This window comes from Ambystoma mexicanum, chromosome 5q, assembly GCF_040938575.1.
Source record: "Ambystoma mexicanum isolate Mex_15411 chromosome 5q, UKY_AmexF1_1, whole genome shotgun sequence".
Lineage (NCBI taxonomy): Eukaryota > Metazoa > Chordata > Amphibia > Caudata > Ambystomatidae > Ambystoma > Ambystoma mexicanum.
The window spans coordinates 1269909837-1269930858 of NC_090933.1; the positions used below are offsets into that span (position 1 = coordinate 1269909837).

General features: G+C 47.8%; 1 protein-coding gene across 3 annotated transcripts in view; it reads left to right on the plus strand.

Annotated features, from left to right (window-relative positions):
• The window catches only part of GPAA1 (glycosylphosphatidylinositol anchor attachment 1), a 356377-nt gene that overhangs the window by 314723 nt on the left and 20632 nt on the right, over positions 1 to 21022 (plus strand). For all 3 annotated transcript variants that reach the window (XM_069621807.1, XM_069621808.1, XM_069621809.1), the window contains one exon: positions 9587 to 9783. In XM_069621807.1, coding sequence (XP_069477908.1) covers positions 9587 to 9783 — 197 coding nt within the window. The remainder of the gene's footprint in view (positions 1 to 9586; positions 9784 to 21022) is intronic.

Consider the following 21022-nt stretch of genomic DNA (forward strand, 5'->3'; position numbering starts at 1 on the left):
CTCTTTACTATTTTCCACTAGGATAAGTTTGTTCTGAGGGTTACGCCTTCATTGTTACCTAAAATCATTTCAGATTTTCATGTAGGGCAGAAAATTGTATTGCCCACTTTCTATCCTCCACCTCATCCTGGCAAAGAGGAGAGATTACACAGATTGATTCCACGTAGAGCTATAAACTTCCACATCTCTAGATTATCCAAGCTTCGTATAGATGATCATCTCTTTATAGACTATACAGGTCACAAACTGGGACAGGCTGTGACCAAGCAGACCTTATCCAGATGGATCATTCTTGCAATGTCCGAATGCTACAGGCTGGCAGTCAAAGATTCTCCAGAAGGCTTAAGGGTCCATTCCACCAGGGGCATGGCTACCTCTACGGCTCTGAAAAAACATTTGTGAGGCGGCTACCTTCACGAAGCATTACTGCCTTGTGTCTTCCCTCTGTCGGGATTGAAGCTTTGGAAAAGCTGTCCTCCCATTCAGTTCATGGGAACCATTGATGGCTAAAATCCTACTCCCTCCACCAAAACAAACACTGCTTTGGGAGTCTATCAAAAATGAGCAATGTGTGGGAGGACACAGTCCATTTGAAGAGCACGTTACTTACCCCTGGAAAGTTTATTTTGACTTGTGAGGAGGTCAAAGAGGCAATGGAGATAAAAGACAACCCCATTCTAACTTTCAGACCCAGCACCCAGAATGTTACATCAGCAGGACAGAACAAAACTACATGTCCCATAAACCACCATGGGAAATGGAGACCAGGTGGGGGGAAAAGATAAAATGAACAAAGGGAAGCAGTATAGATACAGCCCTGTCATGCGGTACAGTGACCGGTACCCCCATAGCAGTACAGGTTGGGATGGACAAACAGTTCATGGAACAGCGTGGAGGAGTGAAGGCAAACTGGCTGCAGGTGTGGGAAGTGGGCAGGAAAGGCGGGTGGAAGCTGAGGGGAGGGGAGGAGCAAAGTATGAGTTAAAAGAAGCCCCGGGAAACTCATCAGGTGTCTCACATTACAGCAGCAGCACTGGCCGGAGACCACAGAGAAGTGGGAGGAATCCCCAGGTGATGTACACTGGGCGTACTAGGAGGCTGAAGGCTCGGCATCGCGGAGATCCTTATCAAGAGGCAGACTCTCCGCCAGGAGAGGCTCGAAGAGCGGCAGCGCCGGGAACACTACCGAAGCAGATTCACTGACAAGGAAAATCTGGCCGTAAACCATTTTCAAAGGACAGTGTTTCCGTGGGTTTACCCTCTCTATGTTTTCGTTTTTAAAAAAACCCAATTTGGACAGCTGGCGAAGGAACGGAAAGCTAGTGTCCGGGGAAAGGAATTTATGTGACCTGATTATTTTTATTTCAAAGAGGAGCAAAGGTTAAGAGGATATTCATGCGAACTCTGGATTGATTCACCTTTTTTCCGAGCAAGCCTGCTGAGCCACATTTAAGCATGTTTTGTTGTTTATAATGAGAGGCTGTTTGAAAGTTTAACACAGCAATAAATCATACCTTGTGAACCCTGCATTCCGACTACAGTCTATTACTTTACAGTGGTGGCAGCGGTGGTATTCAAGAGAACACCAAGGCAGACAGAATGGAAGCTGTGATAAAGGCACTCAGAGGGGCAGCAGCAACTGCAACAACTTATCCAAGTGCAAGGCCATCAGGCGCAGGCAGACAGACAAGCCCTCCAACAAGCCATACAAGTGCAAAGTGCAGCACAAGAGCAAGGACGGGAAGCTTTAAGAATATTGGGAGAAGCAGTGGCCACCACATAGACGCATCCCGCGATACCGTCCACGGTATTACAGAAATACCAAGTAGGAGAAGACCCCAGTTTTTTATTTGTGAATTTTGAGAGAATAGCCAGAGCAGCTCAATGGCCGCAGGACAGATGGGCCTTCTCGCACCCCTGCTCACAGATGGGCCTTCTCGCACCCCTGCTCACAGGGCAATGCAGGGGGGCATACCAAGCTGCCAACCCCACAGGGGACACTCCATATACTGAGATTAAAAAAACAGTGTTGGAAAGACTCGGTATGGATGAAGAATCCTACAGACTCAAGTTTAGAGAAACCAGATTGAAACCCAGCAAAAGCCCAAGACAATTGTTCTACAGAGTGCACGATTTGGCGGAAAAATGGCTACAAACAGGCACTGCCACAATAGGACAGATTAAGGATAAAGTAATGATGGAACAATTCATTGATGCCTTACCCGGACCCATACAGAGGTGGGTTAGGCAACATCACCATCTGTCTTTAACCGAGGCCATAGATGTGGCAACAGCATATCAGAAGGCAGGTAACACTCGGGCCATCCCAGCGACCCACTTGAGACCAAGTATGGCGACTCCCGTCTTACGCAGTGGGCATTACAAGGGGCCAAGCACCGAACCCAGGAACCGGCCAGAACCCCGACCTAATGGGGTTGTTACAAACAAAGGAACGGCACCCCAATGTTTCGAATGTGGGGAATGGGGTCATATTGCTCAATTTTGCTCCCGAAAACCTAAACCTGAACCAATGGAAATCAGGACCTTACAAACTCAGGAATACAGAAGGAAACGGTTACCTTATGTGATAGAAGTCACAGCGGATGGGTCAAGCAATGATGGATAGCGGAAGCCGACAGACGGCCATACAGCCCCATGTGAGCAAGCAAGATCACGAACAGGTGAGAACCATTGGCATCAAATGTGTGCATGGGGATGTGAAAGGGTATCCTACCAAAGACAATTTGTTGGGATTGCAGGGGCAGGAGATGCCAATCAAAGCAGCCATTATTCCTACCCTCCCCTCCCCGGTACTGATAGGAACAGATCTACCGGAATTTGATAGATGGTTAAGAGAGGCCCCCTTTGCACAAACTGATCTAGTGGGGCGCTGCATTCGAGAAAAATTATCCAAAACCCAGAAAAGGATGAACCGGGGGAATCAGGAAAAGTAAAGACACATTTACATTATAGACTGGTGTGAAGATACTGGTGGGGGGTGCCTGTACTTCCGCTCTCTATATGGTAGAGGAGAGGCACAGAGGACCCTAGCCAAGATTCTCAAGCAGTAGCAATGGACGAGCAATCAAGGCCTAGCTTCTCAGGAGGTGATGCAGGCTGGTTCTTAAGTACAGTGTAGTCCCCGAACCCCCACGAAGGAATGTCCACACACTGTATTACTGAAAACAGTCTTTATATAATTAATATTCAAAAAGGTATGTACACGATCACAATAACGCACTTTGTACTCGGAAATCAACAATGATAAATATATACAATTCTAAAGTGGTACCACCAATGTTATCAAATCTCATTAAAGTGCATCAACTGTACGGTTAAAATGTCACACAGATCAATAACGAGGAAACCAGCAATAGAGATGGGAAGGAACGCAAGATGGTTGGAACAATAGGCAGATTACTGGCCTCTACCTTTAGACACAGTTCTGTGTGGAGATCCCCCCAACTGGGCAACCTGTAAAATAAAGATATATCGCACAAGCCCAGTCCATATATTGTTCACTAGTCTTATTTCCTCCTATTAAGGTTTTACCCCCCCAATGTACCTTGTGGAGTAGAGTTCTTCGAAGATGCGTCGACAGATCCTTCTGGGGTGACTCCCTTTGAAGCAGGAGCCACGGATCGTCGAGAGGCGCTGAGGAACTCGGCGTTCGGCGGCAGGGAATCGATGGCCCTTCTTAAGTGCCCTCCCTTTAAGGCAGGAGTCACGGGTCGTCGAACATCTGACGGAGAACAGGTTGAACTACGGCGGTGAAGTGGCAGCTTCGTTCCTAGCAGTGCTCCTCGACGGCGGAGCGTTGGCATCCTTCAAGGAAGAGGCGTGCGGGGCACCTCGGTGACGATAGTTCTGGACCGCAAAGAGAGGATGAAGAACTGTGGCCCAGCAAGGGCGTCGAGTCGTCGGCGTCTCTGTGGTCTTTTAGGTGGCGGGAAACCCACCGGCGGATGCTCCTCTGCGCGTCGATGGTCGGGCCTTCTCCAGCGGGATAAAACGGGCGTCGATGCAGACGAGAGCGTCCGATCAATTGAAGTTCTTAAGCAAACGGGAGCACGGCGGCTCCAGTCGGCGACGGCGGTCGTCAACAGTGGCGGACAACAGTCCGTGTGCTTCTCTTAGGGATTCCGCGGCAGTCCCAGTCTCCGGTCGGCAGCCTGTCGTAGGCCTGTCTACCAGGGAGCGTTGGCAAAGAGCAGCTGTGCACGATAGTCCCTCGTAGCTCGGGAAGAGGGCACCTTAACAGGTCTTCTCTGGGTCAGTCCTTGGAGACACAGCAGCTTTCAGATTGTGAAGGAGAGCAACAGCAATTCTTCTCTTCCAGCAGGGCTTCAAGGTCAAGCTTCAGTTACTCCGGTTACTCGTCGTAGTGGACTTCAGCTTCTGAACGATTTCCAGTTGTGAGAGGTCCCCAGATATACTATTCTGTCTCTCATCCACACTGCTAGGTCCCACTCAGCAGCCAATCATCCAGAAGGGCATTCATGCAGTCAGTCAGCCAATCACGCACGCAGTGCATTCAGATTCAGGCCATCCTCCTCCCGCTCAGACACTCACAACATACAGTCACTGGGAAGGCTCCAGCTAGTCTGGCCGGGCCTTCGCAACCACACCATATATGGCACTTCCACCCAACAGCCAGTCAGGGGGAAGGGATAGAGTCAGGGCTTCCCAGGACTTTGGGAAAACAAGGTAATAGGTAATAGAGAGCAAGATGCCACAGGGGCCATCTTGTTTTCCATCAGGAATCAACTGATTCCAATGGCAGGGCCGGGGTATCCCAAATTGGAGGATACTCAGCGCACCTGTCAAAGCCAGCATGGAGCTGCCACCAGCCTATAACCTGCTCTGCGGGCCACACACAGGTGCTCAAAAACATACACTAGGGGCACAGGGTTGTACCCCCACCCATGGGTGCCCTAAGGGTATCCCACGGGTCCGTTCACCAAACCAAAAGAGAGAGAGCTGCACCGCCAGGAGTCCCACATGAACTCCTGCGCGGAAAATACGACAGAACACACGATAAAAGGCCGTAAAGGACAAGGATACAGAGGCCCTGTCCCTCCGATGCATTTCCAGCATCACAACTGGAAAGTAGGGGATCATATGCCATCATTTCAAACAGAAACAGGGTTAAATGAAACGCTAAAAAGAGCCAGAGAACAAGCCCTAGACGCTAGTGGGACCAACCCTACTACGCCTTACTTTAAAGAAAAACACAGATTAATATATCGAGTAACTCAAGGCCCTGATAACATAGAGAAGGAGCAATTGTTGGTTCCCCAGTCCTACAGGAAAGGGCTGATACAGCTGGCACATGACCATACCACAGGGGGACATCTAGCGGAGAACATGACGATAAAAAGGGTGTTGCGAAATTTCTACTGGCCCGGAGTCTACGCGGAGGTGTCAAAGTATTGCCAAAAATGTGGGAAATGTCAGAAAACAAGCCCACATATACCGGCCCGAGCCCCGCTACAAAGGATGCCCTTGATCAAAGAACCCTTTCAGAGAATAGGGCTAGACATTGTGGGGCCTATGGAACCTACCAGCAGAGGATACCGGTTCATACTAGTGGTAGTGGACTATGCCACTAGGTACCCCGAAGCGTTTCCATTAAGAGGAATGTCTGCAAGACAAGTATGTGATGCCCTCTTGCCCTACTTTGCCAGAGTAGGGATTCCTTTGGAGATTGTGACCGACCAAGGACGTAATTTTATGTCAGTTGTCATGAAGGAGGTATGCAAGACCCTTGGAATCAACCATTTGAGAACCTCTGTGTACCATCCACAAACGGATGGGCTGGTGCAAAGATATAATAAAACCATCAAACAAATGATAAAAAGAGCCACCAGTCCCACTGGTCTGGGGTGGGAGCGAGTGCTGCCATGGGTGTTGATGGTTTTACGGGACACTCCACAATCTTCAACGGGGTATTCCCCATTTGAATTATTATTTGGAAGACAACCAAAATCTATCTTGGGATTACTGAACGATACCTGGGAAAACCAGGAGGAAACAAACCTCACTGAATATGTTAATGACTTAAGAGAGCACCTGGGAAAACTCCGAGATTATGCACAGGAAAACCTGGGTCGGACTCAAGAAAGACGACAGGAATATTATGATAAAGGAAGCAGACCGAGAACGCTTAAGTAGGAGACAAGGTGTTGGTACTATTACCCACTCACACCAACAAAATGCTCGCCCAATGGAAAGGCCCGTACAGCATCACAAAAATATTGGGCCCAGTTAACTATGAGGTAGAACAACCTGATAGGCAAAACGAACATCAGAACTATCACATTAATCTCCTCAAGTTATGGAAAGAAGGGTACTCAGCTGTATTGTGTACAACCCTGGCAGAGCTGTCGGTCCCAGAACAAATGGTCACAACCTCGGCTAGCGGCATAAAAGATGTGGGATTGGGGGAACAATTGAGCGACACCCAAAGAACGGAGTTATTTTCCACCTTAGAACCTGTGGCAAAAGTATTCTCGAGTATACCAGGAAGAACCTATATGTGTACCCACTGCATCCCCACAGAGGCAGGCAAAATTGTACGCTTCCGACCCTACAGAATCCCTGAAGCAAAAAGGGGAAAGATAGCACAAGAAATAGATAGTATGCTGAAACTAGGTACCATTATTCCCTCCAAGAGCGCATGGTGTTCACCTGTGGTGCTAGTGCCCAAACCAGATGGTACCACACGGTTTTGTGTGAATTTTAGGCAATTAAATGCCATTTCTCGATACGAAGCCTACCCAATGCCTCTAATTGATGAACTGGTAGAGAAGCTGGGAAAAGCATCCTTCTTGAGCACCTTGGACTTAACCAAAGGATATTGGCAGATACCGATCAACCCGGCGGATCAGGAGAAAACATCCTTCTCAACACCCCAAAGGCTATTTCAGTTTACGGTGTTACCATTTGTGGTTACACGGGGCTCCTGCTACGTTTCAGGCCTTAATGGACAAGATCTTAAAACCTCATGAACCATATGCGGCGGCCTATTTGGATGACATAGTTATTTTCAGTAGAACCTGGGAAGAACACTTAGTACATCTCACCAAAGTAATTAAATCCTTACAAGAGGCCGGGATACATATTAATCCCAAGAAAACCAAACTGGCAGCCAAAACCACTAAGTATCTAGGATATTCGGTGGGTTGGGGGGTAATCACACCCCTGGTAGACAAAATACAGGCCTTGGAAAAACTACGTATTCCAGAGACACAGAAGGAGATCTGAGCATTTCTAGGGTTCGTAGGGTATTACAGAAGATTCATACCACACTTTTCTACAATTGCGGCACCACTGACGGACGCCTTGAAAACCGATAGGCCACTTAAAATTACTCCTGAAGCGGTGCAAGCCTTTGAACAATTAATACAGCTAATATCAACCCAGCCGGTCCTACACTGCCCGGACTTCTCTAAAGACTTTTTTTTGCAGGCAGATGCATCAGGATGCGGTCTAGGCGCAGTGCTATCCCAGGGGACGGAACAAAACCTTTGTCCAATCGCATTCATCAGTAGAAAACTCCTGCCACATGAGATACCGTACTCCACGCTAGAAAAAGAATGTCTGGCAATAAAGTGGGCAGTAGAGTCCCTCCGTTATTACCTACTAGGGCGGAAGTTTACCATTTTTACGGATCATGCACCTCTCAGATGGCTGGCCACCCAGAAGGATTCAAACCATAGGGTTCTGAGGTGGTTTTTGACTCTTCAGCCCTATCATTTTGTTACAGTACATAAACCCGGAAAGTATCAGTTAGTTGCTGATTATTTATCCAGGGTGCTGAACCGGCCCGAACGGCCTGGTTCCCTGGGGGGGGGGAGTATGTGAGGAGGTCAAAGAGGCAATGGAGATAAAAGACAACCCCATTCTAACTTTTCGACCCAGCACCCAAAATGTTACATCAGCAGGACAGAACAAAACTACATGTCCCATAAACCACCACGGGAAATGGAGACCAGGTGGGGGAAAAGATGAAATGAACAAAGGGAAGCGGTATAGATACAGCCCTGTCATGCGGTACAGTGACAGGTACCCCCATAGCAGTACAGGTTGGGATGGACAAACAGTGCATGGAGCAGGGTGGAGGAGTGAAGGCAAACTGGCTGCAGGTGTGGGAAGTGTGCAGGAAAGGAGGGTGGAAGCTGAGGGGAGGGGAGGAGCAAAGTATGAGTTAAAAGAAGCCCCGGGAAACTCATCAGGTGTCTCACATTACAGCAGCAGCACTGGCTGGAGACCACAAAGAAGTGGGAGGAATCCCCAGGTGATGTACACTGGGCGCACTAGGAGGCAGAAGGCTCGGCATTGCGGAAATCCTTATCAAGAGGCAGACTCTCCGCCAGGAGAGGCTCGAAGAACGGCAGCACCGGGAACACTACCGAAGCGGATTCACTGACAAGGAAAATCTGGCCGTAAACCATTTTCAAAGGACAGTGTTTCCGTGGGTTTACCCTCTGTTTTCGTTTTTTTAAAAACCCAATTTGGACAGCTGGCGAAGGAACGGAAAGCTAGTGTCCGGGGAAAGGAATTTATGTGACCTGGTTATTTTTCTTGCAAAGACGAGCAAAGGTTAAGAGGACATTCATGCGAACTCTGAATTGATTCACCTTTTTTCCGAGCAAGCCTGCTGAGCCACATTTAAGCATGTTTTGTTGTTTATAATGAGAGGCTGTTTGAAAGTTTAACACGGCAATAAATCGTACCTTGTGAACCCTGCATTCCGACTACAGTCTACTACTTTACATGACTGAATGTTCCTCCTACGTATTACTCATCGCACTCACAGCCTACCCCACAGTAGAATTTCCCATGCTATTACAGTTTTCGCTCCTTCAAAGCTTAGTATAGTCAAACCTGTGGTTATGCGGGTAGTTTCTACTGAAAGAAAAAGAACTGAAGCCAACTGGCGCTGCACGTGCTATGACATCACCCTCGAGCATGTGCATGTGATATGACATCACCCTATAAAGCACATGCAGTGCCAGCTGGCTTCAGTTCTGTTTTTTCTTTTAGTAGAAACTACCCGCATGACCACGGATTTGACCATACTAAGCTTTGAAGGAGCGAAAGCTGTAATAGCATGGGAAACTCTACTGTGGGGTAGGCTGGGGAGAGTGATGGATGTCCTCACCCTCGAGATGGAGGCCCTCGAGGGACATCGTGTCTCACAGAGCCCTGTGCCAGAAAAAAAATTCCAAAGAAGGTTAAGCTTGATATTGAATATCAAAGATGAGGAATATGTGGGATGAACATCATCTGTTTAGATGCTGTTTGAGTGAATTGTATTGCTGCAATACTTTGACAGTGGGATTGTTCTCAGTCAGTAATTGTATCTGTGAGCATTACTAATTCCTCAGTTTACTTTGGATGTGGTTATTTAAATCTTGATTCAATTTTGGGATATACGTAAATGTAGTCTTTCGGCCCATGTCATCGCCTCCCTCTCATCTTTCTTGTATGTGGCCCTGATTAATCTTGCAGCTAGAATGTTTACGTCTGCTATTTTCTGTTTACTAACAACTCTTCTGCACCTGTGTCCTTTTTTGTTTAGGTATCAAAGCCTGGTTTCCTTTCCTTGGTGGCCCCACTTATCATCAGCCATGCAACGGGATTGAGTCTCTACTATTTCCCTGTGCTGGGCCAGGAGATGGCCACGGAGCACTTCCCCGTCTCTGAGTCTGAGGCTGTTGTTTTGATCTTTATTGCAATCTATGTGGCAGGACTCGCTCTTCCTCACAACACTCGCAAGTATGTCAAATGAGAAAGTTATTATTGTGAGAAGGTCTGTTCATGCACTTTCATTGACTCATTTTGGTCTGGTAATTGATCATGGGCCATTTAGATAGAATAAAAATGTGTTCCCACGTTGAACTAGAGCGATACACGATAACACACTTAAGCACTGATCTCTTCACTGTTTTTCATCCAATGCCTTTGTGTTTATGCCACATAATGAGAGAATCTGGGAATGCCAAGAGTGTTAGTTTCGTTATACAGTGGCTTGCACTTTATTGTGCAGTAAATGAACCAAGTGGACAATAATCTGGCTGAGAGCTGCCATTGAAATGTATCGTTTCCTTTTACTGAGTGCTAAAATGAGTTTCAGAATCTGCCCTCTGGACAGTTTTAGAGACCACCCTTTTCTAGTGAACAGGAAAAGTACTAATGTCTACCCAAACTGTTTCAGGGTAGTATGACTTAGAGGTAAGACTTAGAATTAGGAAAGTGTTAGAATGGTCAAGAGTACAGTTAGTCACACACTGGGCACTCTGTGGCGGATCAGGAGAGGGACAAGGACTTGGTTCTGCTATTTTGGAATTTTCTTTAATAAACAAAAAAAGTAAAAACTCCTAACTTTCCATGAGCTATGGTTTTCCCTACCTAACACAGACTAACAAGGGTGCTCGTCAGTCGTCGGTGAGTCAAAAGTGAAGATTCACCCTTTGTTGAAAACTAATCTAACCTGTCCTTGCCACTATCAAAATTAACTAAGGCACAGAATGACTTTACCTTCTCCTGTGGTCTGCTTTCCAGCAGGTTCCGTTTAGTAACTTATTTAAAGGTAGTTCTGGGCAACTACTTTGATCAGTTCATACAGTTGAGATATGGGTCTCTTCACTTTCTCTTCCGTATCCTTGACACCTTGGTTGCCCCTCCTGATATTGTTCTTCTCTTTTCCCTCCTTTATAAAGCTTGTCAATTTTCCTCTACTCAATGTCCCTTCTTTAGTCTAGCTGGGCCAGTTAGAAGCATCTCCAGAATGATTCTCACTCTCCTCCACCACTTGATGGTTACTGGGAAGAGCATGAAAGTTCCAGTAATGTTTCTCTTTTCTCCACCCTTTGGGTTTTACTGGCATGAGTATGAATGTTTCAGTGATGATTCCCTTTTCTCCGTCTTGCATATATGCTTGCTCTGCTTCTGTATAAGGCCCACACTGGGACCAGTATGATGCTTTGCTTCATTATTCTCTGTATCCCTCTCAGGTCTACTGCCTTTCCTGTTACATTTTTCTCCTGGGGTCAGCATCACTGAGGATGGAAACCATTCCTTGGATTGTCGGGTTGGCTTCTCACTTGTCGGTGTACTTCTCTGCTTCTGAGCACCCATTCCTTTTTCAGGTCGAGTAGGCATCGTTGTTGGACTCCCTAGTGTACCGACTTTGTCACACCATCACCTCTGCCTTGATTCCTTATCTGAAGTTTCCTTCCCTCCGTTCTTCTTGCTTCGGGTCTTCCCCGTATAGCGTTCACATGCCAGCTTCTATCCGACCTCAAGAACTGTGCATCCGGGTCTCCTGCGGCTCTCCTTGCTCGGCTGACTTGAAACTCCCAGGCATCTCTCTCATTCGGGTTTCATCTACCCATTTTTATGACGCTGTGCTGTGAATTCCCCAGTGGAGCATCAAAGTCATTCTTCTCTGTAATGATTGTACTCTGTACTCTGTACTGTTCCTGTCATCATCTTCGTCTCAGTGATAAGGACTTCCACTTGAGTTGATTCAAGGATTCTGCATGACAATCACAAATATGAGTGTGTTCTTCAGGTTTGCTTTTGGAAGGCATTACAACTGATGGGTTACAAGTAGGTTGGTTAGAGAGATCCTTGTCGGAACAGGAGTCCTTGTCCCCCAAGGGGAAGGGGGGGATATCTACCGGTGCGGTCGTGCTTGCCTCTACCCCTAAGGAGCGCATTGCGTAGTGTGCTCATCTCCCTGGCCTCACAGGGAAATGTCCCCCCCCCCTGGGAAGAAGTGGCTGAATCCTGCAATTCATCACAACTCCTAATCAATTGAAAATCACAGATAAGTTAATCACTAAATAGACAAAACTAATATATATATACACATTCACTTTTTGGTGCTCAGGCTACAATGCACCAGTATTTTAAACAAAGTAAGGTCAGCAGTAGAACACTGTAGTGTTGCGAAGTAAGTGAAGATACAACAAGGTAAGTAACTAATTTTAAGAAGTAATAGACAAAAATAAATGCATTCAAACACAATACACAGACTTATAATTATAAGCTCCCTACACTCTAAAGGTCCTTCCCATGCTAGAAGAGATGGGAGTCACACGTCCCAATAAAACGCTCTGCAGCAAGCTAGGGGAGTCTTTCAAGTATTCTGAACAAGTGTTGGCAAAGCCAGCCGGCAGTGAAAGCAAGAATACAATACACAATAGTAAAATACTCAATCTTGCACACATTATGCAAGTAAACACAAAGTTACAAAAGAAACCATTAAAGGGACACAAGGTATCCCTACCGTACAACCCTGTAAGGTGATTTTGCAATCTAAAATAAACAAGGAATTTTACAATGGAGTACAGCGTCCCTCTGCTCTAACAGCCATAAAGACTGATTAGTGCCTCCAAAATAGATTAGCTTTACTTTCCTCCAAAAAGGCAGCTCAGGTTCAAAACAGGCCTGCTTCAAAACAGCAGCAAAACATGGTGATTTCATAGATGCCTCTGGAAGGAAACCAGCAAATAAATATTTCCTAACACTGAGGCCCTCATTACAACTCAGGCGTTAAGGGTTAACGCCACCGTTAACCCTTAACGCCTGATTCTGATTTTAACGCCTGCTTTTAGCAGGCGTTAAAATCCATGGCGCTAACCCGCCATGGTGCTAATTACGCCGCCGTAAATTACGGCAGCGTAATTAGCGCCTTCCCCACTCCCATTATGCCCTATGGGGCAAAAATGGGAATGGGGAAGGGAAAATGGGAAATGGGGATTTACCGCCCCACTCACCTTGGAATGGGGCGGTAAATCCGCCATCCACCATGGTGTAAACGGAGTTTACACCATGGTGGTAAAGTTGGTGCACTTAGCACCAAGGTTGTAATGACCTCCAGAGTCTCCGAAATGTTAGGTTTACGGAAGCCTAGATTAGTTGCAGGAAGAGTATTCAGAAGGCCCTAATGCACTATGTGGCAGGCCAAGCATGACACTTTGGTGGAAAGTGGGTGTGCCAGTTGCCAGAGACCAGCCAGTCCTTTGTGCACCTTCCCGTTCTAATCTGAGACATTTTACCAATATTAGGAAGACCCAGTATAGGAGTATGTGTATAATCCACGCTTCAGGTGTGAGTATGACACAGCACATCCCCAGACTTGGTTACCCAGTTATGGGTCTGTGAGCCATCTTCCATGTAATTTAGGAGAAAGTACCAAAATCGTGCATCATTTGCCAGACATTGTGTGTGGGTGTTGAGGATTGTGGAATCTGCTTAGATCACATGCTGTGCATAGGCCGACATTTAGTGGAAGCTGCGGAGTATTAGTTTGTTTTTCGAAACTCGAAAATGGGCGTCGACACAGGGCGTGCCAGTAATACTATCCCTAGTGTGACGTCCACTGTACCCATGATCCCTCACGCTTCTAGGACCCTCAGATTGTTTTTTTCTGCCATGCTGGTTGGAAGCACTGAGCGGAGTTCCCTGACTTAGTCAGATTTTACAAATATTGTTATATATTTCCCCGTTTATTCCACCTATACGTCGAGTCTCCGAACATCGACACTCGACGCCGGATCGGAGAACATTCAACCGTCGGACTACAGCGACGGATTTGGGCCTCGGAAGGCCTCTGGCCTCGGCCCAGGCCTCGGAAGTCCTCTGGACTCGGCCCTGCAAGTAGGGAGAGTGGGGGGTGGCACATATCCTACACTCTGATTAATATAGGTACATTACTTATATTCCTACACTCCCAGCCCGCTGCCACAGGGTGCGTATGGAGGGTACCCCTTTTCAATTTTGCCCCAAGTGCAACCGCAAGTATCCTTGGGTTGACAGACACGCCACGTGTAACCTCTGCTTGCCGAGGGACCACCCCGAGGCGAATTGCAGAGCGTGCAGTCGGTTTAAACCGAAGACCCTTAAGGACCGTTCGACAAAACTTTGGGCCCACCACGCCAGGCGACAAGAGGCCATGGCCGCAGAGGGTGCCTTCAGCGATGGCAGCGACGCCGTACTTTCGGACGGCGAGGGCAATGTGGCGTCGATGGACAGCCAAGCGCAAGTCCCCGACCTCGGAAGGTTGTCCGGCAGGGCAGCTATGGGGAAGACCCCCGGCGACACGAGCGCTACCCACACCACTTTCAGCAAACAAAGATCCAACCGAGACTCGACGCGCACGTCGAGTTCTCGGAAAGAGGCACGTAGAGAACGGTCCCCCGAGTCAGTGTCCTCTGGGCGTTCGCGTTCGAGATCCCCTCATGACACCAGGCAACCCTCCACTGTTGCTAAGAGTGCCTCGCTCCCCTTAGTGACTGAGGTTCGGTCGTCGGAGGACGACGCCGACAGCTAGCCCCAGGCCCCACTCCAGGAGTCGGCGTCTGCAGGCAGCGCGAAGGCTGCTACCGAATCCCTTACACTCTCCAGAGACAGGGACTCTACCCCCGAATTTCGGTGCCAGGCATCGAAAAGCTCTGATAGGGCCCAAAGATCGGGGAAACACTCTTCCACCCACGGGGAGGGGGGAAAACAACAAAGTAAGCAGTCCCAGCCTACTTCCACTCCTAAACTACATTCTACTCCACCTAAACAGACGGACAAGTCTCAATCTCTTGTCCCTAAGGCCCCTGTTCAGGCCAGTAGGTCTAGTCAGGACAAATCTCAGTCTGTTGTCCCTAAGACCCCTGTTCAAACCAGTAGGTCTAGTCAGGATAAAACAGGGAAAGCACTCCAGGAAAGAGTTATTCCCAGTTCAAGGGAATGGTCCAGTGATGACATAGACAGAGTAATGTCAAGGATGTCATCATTGGCAGATTTCTACGCCAAAAACCCAGAACACTTTCTCTCTTATACCCAGAAGGGTCAATTCCCTCAGGCTCTAAGGATCCTATACCCCCAAGTAAGAAGTCCCGGGGTGAAACACCAACTCAGTCTTCAGACCCCCTCTATATACAGCCCTATTCTCAATATCAGGAAGATCCATCCTTTGGTGAGGATCCAGACGTGGGCATGTTCGAAGAACAAACTGGGACAGGCTATTATGGGGATGATGAGGACCAAGAGGAGGAGGAGGAGGACCCAGATACATACAGGGTAGATTCCCCGGTAGAGAAAGAGCCCGCGGTTACCGACTCCCCTGTCGACAACCAGCCTCTCCTGAATGAGGTCCTGTCCAGAGCGGCACAGCACTTCCACATTGACACCCAAGGTGCTCAGGAAGAGAGGGACTTTGCAGAGGAATTGGTGGGAGAAAGGAGACCTGTTGCTCAGGCCATGCCTATCCTTAAGTCAATACAAAGGAGGATAGACCCTTCCCTTGTTAACCCCAATATCACTAGGGCAGTAAACCCCAGAATTGAAAAGCTTTTCAGGGCAGCCCAATCTGACCCACTGTACATAAGGGGACATCTCAAACCGGACTCCCTGGTTGTTACAAACACCCGTAAGAGGGCGGGAACACCCTTGTCATCGTCCGAAGCTCCCCCCGACAAGGAGAGCAAGAAGATTTATGGCTTGGGCAGGAAAGTAGCCTCCACTTCCGCCTACCAGGCAAGGATTGCCAACTCCACCACCCTGCTGGCTAGTTACAACTGCCACCAGTGGGAAGAAGTCACGGCTCTCATAGACTCCGCCCCAGAACCCTTAAAAAGCCAATTGGCACGAGTTTCGGCAGAGGGGAGAGCCGTGTCAGGTTGCATTTTAAAATCAACCTTTGATGCCGCTGTCGGGGGGGGAAATTCTTCCGGGGTCGGTTGGGCCGTCCGCGGACCTCCGTGCAGGGAGGCCCCAACTCCTCCCGTATATCCCAAAAAAAATGAGTATGAGACACACGCAAGAAGCAAGGTGATTCTGTTGTTTATTAAACAAAACGGCAGGGATGGGTCAAGGATCGTACGCGTCCGTCCTGACACTCTCTCTCCAATCGTGGGGCTCGCAGGCCCTTTTTACCTTAGTATGACGCGCTACTTGCGTCACCTGGGAAAGTTAGCAAAAAACCTATCGCCACTCTGGATTGGTTCCTCGAGTGGTAGGGTTAGTATAGCATACGTATAGAGAGCGTTATTAGTGGTTGAGGGTCAGTCAGGTGGTATACTTGGGGTGTTCCTTCAATTTGATACATGAAAATTGTTACATGAAGACCCCTGAGGATTGGCTAATGTTAATGGCGTCAGTGATAAGATCCCCATGTTCTGATTGGTCCACTCGCGAGCCCCCCAGTCTGGGACCATCGCTGTTCCCAGCTCGCGGTGGACCTGTCATTTGCAACAATGTATCACTATGGGTATGTGCAGACAATGTGAGGATTTATTCATATGCTGGAAGGCAGACTACTCCCCCCCGCCGCAGATGTCCATTGAGTCGCTTAATTGTATCTGCCTGTGTCTTGAAACGTGGGATCCAGGCGCCTCCCTCCTCCTGGGCCTGGCACCCTGTCAGGTTTGGCTTGGTCACGTGAGGCGAGACCGTGGTTGAGGCAGAATTCTGCACAATTAATATTGCATTTTCCACTGTGTGCCTGGCTTAATTTGCAGGTGTGACCTTGGCGTCGGCTTGCGGCATGCGAGTTTGCAACATTGTGCCCTTGACTGTCTGCTCTCGCCGGGCTCATTCTGCAGGGTCAGCAAATGTACTCTTGCTCATTCATTGTTCATGGAAGCTCTTGCTTGCGGCCTACTTGGGCCTGGTGCATAGGTGGAAACGTTTGATACACAGCGCTTTAGGTTATGGTATCATATTGCTTTATCCCCAGTATCATGTCTTCGTTATATTTCTCATTGCAATGCATGGGTTTATGAGAAGCGTGAGCAAGCATTTTAGATGAGTTCATTGTGCGTCTTGCGTTTCTGCATTTTGAAAAGCCTATGTGAAAAATAATAAAGATGCGCGTCAGTGGGTGTGTCCGTCACCTACGTCATAGCACTAAATATGTTCTTCGTGTGGATTGGTGTGGGAGTGTCCAGTGTGCATGTTTGCACGGGTGTGCTGACCGTTGGCTAGGTCGTCATGGCATCTCTAACGATGTGTTCATTTACTGTTGCATGGTTCAGTCGAGTTCATCCATGCCGCAGGTGTCGGCATGGGCAGGGCAGGCTGGTGGGCACATCCGTATGTTCCTGTACCAGGGTATCTGGTCATCTGGTAGGTGGGCAAACTCCTCTCATGGCGGATGTCTGGGCCGCGATCCTCTAGGCCAGGGGTGTGAGGGGATTGGTGGGAGCCTTTTGTTCCATTCTCCCACTTCAGCCCTCCCTCTGGTCGACTTGTCGACCACAAACATATCCTTTTCCTTATCTCCTCTCACTCTCCATATTTTAGTTACTCCTCCCAAATGTCCATAGTGGTTGACATGGTCTTCAAATGACCAATACATATATACACATGTTCCTCCAGGTGTGCAGTATACTCATTTCTCTATGTAGCTCCTTGGGTTTCTTGGGTTTTCGAGCTTCACAGATGGCGGGTCCAGGTGGTTGGTGATGATCTGTTTGCGCAGTTTTTCTCTTTTATTATTGTGCCTGTGTGCTGGCCATCATCTGCCGGCATCAAGGGGTGCATACCAACCATTTCGATCATTTCATCTGTGGTGCGTGCCTTCCGGGCCTTCCAAAATCTAATTATGATCAGTGCAGCTCCAGCCAGTATTATGCATCCAACTATAATCTTCCGTCCGACAGCCAAGATGGCATCCATGACCATAATAGTGAAAACCAGCTGTCATCCTTTTTCACACCTTTACTTTCATCCATCATTTTGGAGTGCATCTGGGCCAGTTGTGATACTGCTTCTGTCAGTGTACCATTGTCAGCATCGTTAGCAGGAATGAATGTGCAGCATGATTGTCCTATCTTTGCGCAAACTCCTCCTTCCATTGCTGTGAGGAGGTCCAGTACATATCTGTTCTGTAGTGCTACCATCCTCACTGCTCGCAGTTCCTCTTTTATTGCGTTGAATCCATTTACTGTAGAATTAATTGTCATCATTAGTTCCCATCTAGTTATCTGGAGCCATTTTGCGTTTGCGTAAGCCTGTAGTCCCGGATGTATTATTGAGGAGAAGAACATTGCTGCTCTGCTGAATAGTCTGTGTTCTGGTGGGATTGAAGTGAGTGCTGTTTCCGACCTTCCCCATAGGTAATTTCCTGTCAGAGGTTCTCCTTGTCTTTTCTTTCTATTCAGGACAGTGTTGTTGCTGTTGTTTTGGTTCTCTGGCCCCTTCTGAGTTTGTACAGATCTCTTCTTCCTCTTGTTTCCTTCATCCATTTTAGGGAAGTTCGCCACGTTCACATGTTTCTGGGGCACCACTAGTGGTGGTACATTAACGTGTACCATTGTGCATATACCGTTCCACGGAGGGGGCAGTGTGTGGTATGCCTTGTCTCCGCAGGCCCAGTATTGGTCCATTAATACTGCTGTTCCTGCTCCCCCCTCAGGTAACTCCACCACGCTTGCACAGTTGGTGTTGTATCCCACGTCCACTTCTCCTCTATGTTGGTAGCATACCTTAGGTGCAGACAGCGGCAGTATTGTTATTGGGTCTTCATCCTTCTCTATCCACGTTAGCATGGGTACGTATTTGACCCAAGTCATCCAACATCTGTCGTTGTGTTCAGCAATAGTTGTAGAATCCTCTTTCGTTACCATGTTGCTGCCAACCACTCCTATGTCCCATTTGTTGTCCAGGTACACCTTCCCTGTTATTATTATCAGTGGTCTTTCCCAACATCCTTGTTTACCAGGGACTTCAGTGGCGTACCAATCACATGGTAGGTATTGTAGTGTTACTTTCTTTGTTTCTCCTTTTTCAGGGCCACTTGTCATGTATCTGAATGCTTCAGCATGCAAACTGGTCTTGTGGTAACTCAAATAAGTCTTGAGGAAGTTGTTTTCGTATGGATATGTGTCTCGCGTTTTCCATACCAGGTGCACCGTCGTCCCTTGAAATCTCCCTTTCGTTTGGAACAGTGCCAGGTATACTATACATTGTGCTGTCTTTTCATCTATTTCCGTGGCAACGAAAGTTCGAGAAGCGCTCATGGCGTATGGGATCAATGAGCAAACGTAGCAGCTGTCTTCTGTTGTCTGCTTACCTATTTGGGTCATGTGTTGGTACCACATGTTGTTCGAGACGTGAGCTGAATCTTGTATGTAGTTGTCAATACCTTTATTATCTGAGTATGTGCTGCGTTTAACTCTATTTCCCTTGTGTGTAATTTTGCTAGTACCACCTGACGTAAAACCTGTTGCAGCCGTGGGTGGGGGTATATTAGGTTTGGGTACAGCCGAAATATTGATAGCATAACTTTTCTGCCATACAGAGGCAGCCAAGAACCCGGTGATCATCAAAATCCCTATCATCTTTATTACAGAGGCTAGTCTCACCGGCATTTTGCTCTTACCTTGCTGCAGTCCAGCAGCTAATTCTTGCGACGTTAAAGTTGCCCGCCTGAAAATTCTCAATATGCTTGTTATTAGTGTTAGTTGTTGTTTTCAAGCTCTCCCTATCAAGTAGTCGTTCAGTGCCCAGGCGAAGAGCTGTTCCCACGCCAATCTAAGCGATCTATCTCTTAGGACAGGCAAGTATTGGTGAAGATGGGGCATTGATTGTTCTATGGCCAAGAGAAATGCTGTGTAGTAGACACATACCCTCCTTCTTTTCAGGTACCATGGCCTTTTTATGTGATAGACAAATTGGTGTGATAGCTCTTCAGGGTAGTTATCGTCTGAGGGTAGCATCTACTCCTGGGCAATGAACTTTGTTAGTTATCTGTTTCCTTAGCAGTACAATAATACGCGGTACCTGCATGTGCGAGAAAGAAAAAAGAGAACATTCAAGTGTTTACATGTGTATATGTGCAAGACAATGTCCTTCAGTTGGGTGATTACTGCAGTGGGTAGGGGGTCGAGGGCAGAGGGTTTAAAGCTCAACTGGCGGAAGTCTCTTTACTCTTTGATCGTGTGACCATGGGGTGGGCGGTATGGGAATTACCCTTCTCTATTTCAGTAGTTGTCTCTGGGGAATCTCGGGGGTGGTAGGGTAGGGAGACACTTAGGTCGTCAGCTGTGGTAGAAGTCTCTTCCTCCGTGGGTGACGCTGTTGCTGTTCTTCCAATGGCCCTGTCGGTGACGCTAGGGCGGGTCTGGAGTTTGCAGATCTTTACGTCGTGTAGGTGATTCCAAGCATGTTTGTCCTGTAACTTTACTGCTCTCGTAGATACTTCCTCTACCAGGTGGGGGCCAGTGAAGCGTGGGCTGTTCCACTTTCTGTTGAAATTGCGGAGTAGTACGTGGTCACCTTTAGCAATTTTGCACAGTTTTCCCTTTTCCAATTCTTTATCCGCGTCTTCTTGTTGATCACTCTTAGACCCGCCCCGCGTGCGCTCGAGCTGTTGAGACACAAACACTACGCTAGTAATCAAAGAAGACACATATTGGTACATTTCATCACCAAGAACAGTTGCAGTGTTTTCATAATCTGTGAATGCTCTTGATGTTGGCGTTAGAGGAAGGCGCATTTGACGTCCGGTCACCACCTCGTGAGGGGTGAGGTGGTGATCGGAGCCTGGTCTATTCCTTAGCTCAAATAGGGCTAGCGGAAGGCAATACAACCAACTCTTCTTCGTTGTTTGCTGTATCTTTGCAATTGCCTCCTTCAGTAGGCCATTCAGGCGTTTGCATGTACCGTTGGCCTGCGGGTGATATGCACATGCAAATTTATGCTTGATGTTCAGTAAGGATGTGATGTGCTGGAACATTTCATTAGCGAAATGCGGGCCATTATCTGACTGCAGTACCTCGCACACTCCCCACCTGGGGAAAACCTCCCTCACTAGAAATTTAGCTGCTCTGAATGCATCTGGGTGTGAGCAGGGTCCTTCCTCAATCCACCTGGAGAATGGGCATACTACTACAATCATATACTTATTTCCTTGACATACGTTGATCATATCAACATAGTCAATATGGATGTGCAGGAAGGGTCCCTCTGGCCGGGGTATAGTACCTTTTATCACCTTCAACGTGTGACCGGC